The sequence below is a fragment of the Poecilia latipinna genome, unplaced genomic scaffold, assembly GCF_001443285.1.
Source record: "Poecilia latipinna isolate Pla-1442-1.1 unplaced genomic scaffold, P_latipinna-1.0 Scaffold2041, whole genome shotgun sequence".
Classification (NCBI taxonomy): Eukaryota; Metazoa; Chordata; class Actinopteri; order Cyprinodontiformes; family Poeciliidae; genus Poecilia; species Poecilia latipinna.
The window spans coordinates 36640-43079 of NW_015114657.1; the positions used below are offsets into that span (position 1 = coordinate 36640).

The following is a 6440-nucleotide window of genomic DNA, read 5'->3' on the forward strand; positions in this document are numbered from 1 at the left end:
TGCAGCATCCTCACTGCCAGTCAGTATCCACGTCGTCCAACATAATATATGTAAACTATGAAATTCACATTATTATTATTATTATTATTATTATTATTATTATTATTATTATTATTATTATTATTATTATTATTATTATTATTATTATTGAAAAATAGGAATACGAAAATAATTTCACAAATAAAAATGATTAAATTATTAAATACCTATTTAGATGCCTATTTTTCCCTCGTTGCGGGACAGTTTTTTGGGGAATAAAACACAATATTTTTAGATGTAAAAACATGTAAGGAAAAAGTCCCGTCGTGCATTCAGTGATGAACTTTACTTAGGAGGCACTGTTCCAGAGAGCTGGTCCTCAGCATTACAGTTTAATGAGCTGAAAAGAGTCTCATAACACGTCCAGCTAAATTCAAGAAAGAAAAAAAGAAAGGATGAAAATAATGAAGGAAAACAAGAAAACGACGCTTGGAGATTATTCAACAGGTTTTTACAGTGAAGTATAATTCTCTGTTGCTCTGTTTTAAGTTACTATTGGAAGCACTGGTGATAGGCTGCTATGAGAAAAATGTGCCCACAGAAATTGTTTTCCAGTTTGTACGTTAATAATTAACACCACTGGTTACAGCCCAACAACTCTGAGAATTCACTCTGAGTTTTAGTCCTCTGATGTGCTCAGATATAAAACGTGTGACCTGCTTCAGCTTCATCAAAACGACAAAGGTGAATTGCAAAGCATGCAACCATTTCCAGGGGAAATGGTAACGTTGCAGAATAGGAGTTGGTGTTGTAAGGAGATTGTTGGAGGAGGAATTAAATGCATGAAGGAAAGGATATAGAAAACAAAACCCCGAGTGGTGGTCTGTGTCATAAACTGTCTGATTTCTGCTGTTTGACTAAAGAGCTCAGTTTTAAGCACTTTTTTTTTTCATTTTTCTTCTTCTATGATTTATAAAAGATTACATTAAGACAGGGTTTCGCTTTGTTTTGTGGTCCAATGCCCCATTGGAGAAAAGCACCAATAGGAGGCTTTCCATCAACATTGATCACCATTTTTATACTTCTTTTGTTTGATATACTCTTTTTTTTCTTTCTTTCTTTTTTTACACAAGAGCCAAACACCGAAGTCATTAACTCAACCACCCAGATTGCTTTTTCAATACGAACAACACACAACTCGAAACTAAGTCCTTGAATTTACGAGACTCCCTCAAGTCATGAGGTCAGATAACTGTTGTGGTGAGATGTTGGAAATTCAAATAAAATATTGATGTGGAGTTTTCTGGAGGAGGAGGAGGAGGAGGAGGAGGAGGCTGCTTGCCTTTTGTTGCCCTGCCTGAAGGAGAGAGTGCTGGAGGACATAGAGAGATAATGTGGAGAATGCTCAATGGATTCCTGGTCACTTTGCGCGCGTGTGTGTGTGTGTCAGTCACCTCATCTGCACCCGTTAAAGTCTGTTCTTGACACATGTTTGCAGCCAGATGTAATTCCATGTGGGATTTATGTCGCTGTCTGTTAATCAATTATCTCATGTTCTCCTGTCTATCAAAAGATTACCATAGTCATGGTTTAATGCGATCATGTCTCAGAAGAGTCAAAGCAGACTTTACACCATGGCAGCATGATTTGGTGAAAGTTTTTCTCCTTTTCCTTGTCAGTTTAAATACATTTTTCTGCCTGTTTCTTTCATTCTTGTTATTATTCCAAAGCGCAGGACAGGTTAAAACAATGTTGGATGTGGTGTTGGACGCCGTTTGAGCCATTGTGATCCTATTGCTAACCTGTCACATTGGATTTGTGGATCACAATTTGCACGTGCTTTTTGTCTCCCAGCCTCTGTTGTCAACTTTTCTTTCTGGGAGTTCCAATCAATAAGCTCTGAGCACACAGAACTTCTGAGTCCCGTGTTTAGCTTGTAAAAAGAAGAAGAAGAAAAAAAAAACTACGGCTCAGAGATACAGAAATGGACGAGAAGATTGGAGAAAGAAAAATAAAGGAAAGTGAGGAGAAGTGGAGTTTGAGAGACAGTCGTTATGAGGTACAGTAAGGCAGCGCTGGAGAGAAAAGAGAGGAGAAATGAGAAAAGAAGATGGAGAGGAGAGATCAGCTTTGAGAGATGGAGGGAGAGAGAGAGAAAAAGAGAGTGTGTGGTGTGCAGGAGAGGGAGATTATTAGAGTTGGCCAGGTAGAGCCAGTGAAGCTGATCATTGAGGTGAATTGATGTGATTTCATGCTTTGTTTGCAAGATCATTCAGACCAAAGTGCAATGAAGACTTTCCCGCCACATCACATCTTACTTGTATGGGGGACTTTATCATATTTCTAACCTCAGAATCCAGCTAGATTGAATCCACAATCTCCAGGGGCCAGCCCTTATTCAGCAGCACACAAGGAGCAGAGAGATTGGCCCCAAAGCCCAGAGATTGGCTATTTGTGACGGGGACAGGCCCGCATGTGAGGATACAAGCAGGCCCACAAACGGCAGGAGCGCTTTGTACATGCACAGGCATAAAGTGGACGTGAGGCAGCGTGTTTAAGCGTCCGAGGCCGGGGCCGGTTTGATGTGAAATCTCCGCGCCGTGGAAACTAGCATTGATTGATCCATGTCTGTTGTTCACTTTATCAGGATTATCCGCACCAAAGTCCAGCAGCAATTCCACCCGTCCCCTGATGGATCCGTCACGCCGCTCTCCACACCCGGCCACACCATAGGTGAGCGAATGAATAAAGCAGATTAGAGGACAGTCAAATAAGACAATCGCTGTTGCCGAAACAACTCGGAAAACACACAAAACACACACACACACACACACACACACACACTAACACAGCTTTCTACACCAGTGCCCAGCACAGCCTCGCCTCCCGTGACCAGTGCCTCCAACAATCCCGTAGGATCCTACTCCATCAACGGCATTCTGGGTATTCCCCGCTCCAACGGCGAGAAAAGGAAACGGGATGATGGTAAGGAAAAAGCACAAGATCCCCTTTTGTTTTTCATCCTTTTTAATTCATCTCATCTCTCTTCTCTTACTCCCCCCCCCTCCCCTTCTGTGTGTGAAGAAGTTGACATTTATGACAGTTCTGCAGTCAAGAGAGTGTTTTTGTGTGTTGTCTCCATCAGGCAGACCCGAGTGTTCAAAACAGCACTGTGATCCAATCAGTTTCATTTTTGCCATACAGATATATGGCAAAGGAGCAGCATCTCTATCTGATACCACTGACACTGCGTATAGCTGTCATTACAACTCTAATCCCCCTTGGCGAGTCATCAGCATTGCTGCCTCTATCCCCATAAAGTCACAAACGGCAGAAAAAAAAAAATCTCCTCTGCAATCTTGATTTTTATCAGTGAACTTCTAGTCGTTTAATATTTAGCACTACATAAAAACTTTAGGGACATTTTTTTTATTGTTCTATTTTTCTGATTAAAAAAAGGCAAATAAAACATGTATTTTTACAGCAAACAAAAGCTGAGAATTGGCAAGAAAGCAGATATAGATACACTCAAAGATTATGTGGAAGGTTTTCCAGCCCAAGCCAGGATGCTTTTTTTTGTTGTTTTTTGTTTCTCTCTTCTTCATTCCTGGGCAGAGCAGGAAAGTGGACACACAGCGCCCAAGGGCTAATAGATTATCGGTTGTGCAAACAATTGGCTTTTTTTAATGCCTGTGAATTAACATGTCCCCGGTGGAGGCCTGAACAGGTGTAGGAACAGACCGGTGGAGGCAGGGCAGGGGCTGTGTGTGTGTGTGTGTGTGTGTGTGTGTGTGTGTGTGTGTGTGTGTGTGTGTGTGTGTGTGTGTGTGTGTGTGTGTGTGTGTGTGTGTGTGTGTGTGGTGGGTGTTTGTGTGGGCACATCATTGAGGTTGCTGGTTGGGATGATGTGGTTAAAAATGATCTCAGAGAGAACTGATGAAAACAGGCCACTTCCTTTCCTTTTATGTTTCTGTCTCTTTAGTTCTCTGGAGTGGCAACCACTTGGATGGAAGGAAAATAGGACATTGTAAGTTGAAGTTAGACAACCTTATTTTCTCTTTGTTTTTTTTGTTTTTTTTGCTTTGCTCTATCAATCAAACCACACATCCTCTCCCCTCACCTGCAGTTTATGTCTTTACTTATTCAGGTTTTACTCACTAAGTGTGGCAGGAAAATATGTTTTTTTTTTTTTGTTTTGTTTTTGTTTTGTTTTTTTCAAAAATAAGTTAAAAAATATTAAGGTAAAGTTACTGTGGAAAATAGTATTTTCCATCTAAAGACAGACAGTTCAATACTAATCTACTCTCTGGGGTTTTAATAACAATTGATAGCTGAGGATTTTAAGTTTATAAAGAATGAGAAAATTCAGTATATTCTCAGCAATTGTTTAAATCCTGAAATTATCATATGTATTGTGCAGTTTTTATGTTTGGACATATTCTCACTTTTTTAAAATAGTGTTTTTTTATTAGTGAAAGCTCTCAACAATGTAATTGAATTGCTTAAATTATATGCTAATGTATCAAGCTACAAGCTAACATCTTTCAGCAAAATACAATTTAATGAATACCTAGAAGTAGATATGTTTTGTAGTAATAACAAATAATGATTTTTTTTTTAATTTGTTACAACTTTATGCAGACGACATTGGTCTTTCTTTTGTTTTGAAAAAAAAAAAAATAATAATTATGCATTTTGTAGTTGTACCCTACATTGTAACTGTGGTCTTTAGGAACACGATAACTGCTTTAGTTTGTGGCCATATTCTAACTTAAGATTAATTTTTTAATTAATTCATGATTTTTTAAAGTTTTAAAATCATTGAGGTAAGAACCCAGCTGCAAACTGAGCTTATCTTGAAAACTAGTTGAATCAAGTGTGAAAGTATTAAACTACAAGACAGATAAGTAAAAATAAGAACAGAGAAAGTTCTATAAATAACCAAAAAACAAAAAAAAAACTAAGTGATTATTTATTAATTTGTTTTATACCTCGTTACAACTATTGGCACATTGGTGTTGGTGGTGTGTTTTGCGAACAAACAAACAAACAGCTCTTTAAAATGTGAAAGTGTCATATGATTGTCTCTGCATGTTTTAAATCCTGATGGCGCTCTTGATAAGAAAGAGTTGTACCTTCCTTGTACGGATTGTGTCACGATGTCGTTGGCTAGTGCTCCTTGTGTGACTGAAGTCAGCAGTTGCCCTTTCAGGAAGAAAAAGGTCCCCATTACTGCAGGGCTGTAGAGATAATGTAGTGTGACACGCGTTATGTACACCTGGTCCCCCGTAAGATGAGCCTCAGGGACGCGGGTGCCATAAGAGCTATTAATCTGTCCTTGTCATGTGTTATTGCAAATTAAAAGTAGCATGTTACACTGGACAGCTCACGCGAGAGAAGGAAAAAAGAAATGTTTTGCGAGGAAAGGAGGGATAAGGTAGGTCCTGGCAGACTCAATAATAACAGAGCAGGGATTAGTTTTAGGATTTGTGGATGCGTATGACTCCCACCTTTTGCCTGGAAATGTGTTTGTGTGAGAGTTTGTGGCTTCAGATGCTCTTCGCATCTACAACACAGTGACATTTAAAAAGAATTTGCAATTCTGCAGAGAAAAGCTATTAATTCACAAATTAACCCCCCACCTCCCCCTTCTCCCTTACACCCCAGTCCCCTCCCTCTATCTTGGATGTGCAAGCTATTGAAAAGACAAAAGAAATAGCCTTAAGGGGGGAAAAGAGAGTCTCGGCCCTATCTATGGAGAGATTGGTTTGCATGTCTGCAAGCAGTGATACCAATTATGCCAGGGCTTGGAGTATGCGTCTCAATGCACATCCTTCCTTTGCACCCTCCCCTCCCTTCCACCATCATTGCCACCACCCAGCTCTGAATCTATCCATAGCCAGATTTATTTGTGTATCTCATTACGGGGAATGGAATGATGTTCCTGCCAAATGCATTAATAGTAAAGTAGAGGAAATTAGCCTGTTGTACAGCATGTTCTCCCTCAGTCATTTAAACCTATAGCTTGTAGCGGAAGCCAAGAAAAGTCAGAGAGGATTGGGTGACAACTGCTGAGTGTAAAATAAATAAATAAATAAATAAAAGTTTCTCCCATTCAGTTAGACTTTCAGGATTTAGTGCCAGGCCATTTCCAGACTCAAAGTTTCATTTAATTTTTTCAAGAAAATGGATATAGTCATAGCCGGCCTAGAGTACAAGCAAACTTTGAGATTTAACAGGGCCCCCACTGACCTCTGAACCCAAAGCAGACTGGAATTTAAAAAAATTGACAGATTTGTAAATGTATACATACAATGGAAAAACTTAAAAAATATAATGGTAATTATTCATTTATTTTATATTTATATATATATATATATATATATATATATATATATATATATATATATATATATATATATATATATATATATATATAAATCAGTGAGAGAGAGAAAAAT

At 38.7% G+C, this 6440-nt stretch overlaps 1 protein-coding gene across 20 annotated transcripts in view; it reads left to right on the forward strand.

The window, feature by feature from the left end:
- The window catches only part of pax2a (paired box 2a), a 40729-nt gene that overhangs the window by 6958 nt on the left and 27331 nt on the right, over positions 1–6440 (forward strand). For 10 of the 20 annotated variants that reach the window (XM_015016613.1, XM_015016614.1, XM_015016617.1 and 7 more), the window contains 3 exons: positions 2627–2712; positions 2845–2964; positions 3962–4006. In XM_015016613.1, coding sequence (XP_014872099.1) covers positions 2627–2712; positions 2845–2964; positions 3962–4006 — 251 coding nt within the window. The remainder of the gene's footprint in view (positions 1–2626; positions 2713–2844; positions 2965–3961; positions 4007–6440) is intronic. The other 10 variants (XM_015016618.1, XM_015016620.1, XM_015016621.1 and 7 more) reach the window with 1 other exon arrangement.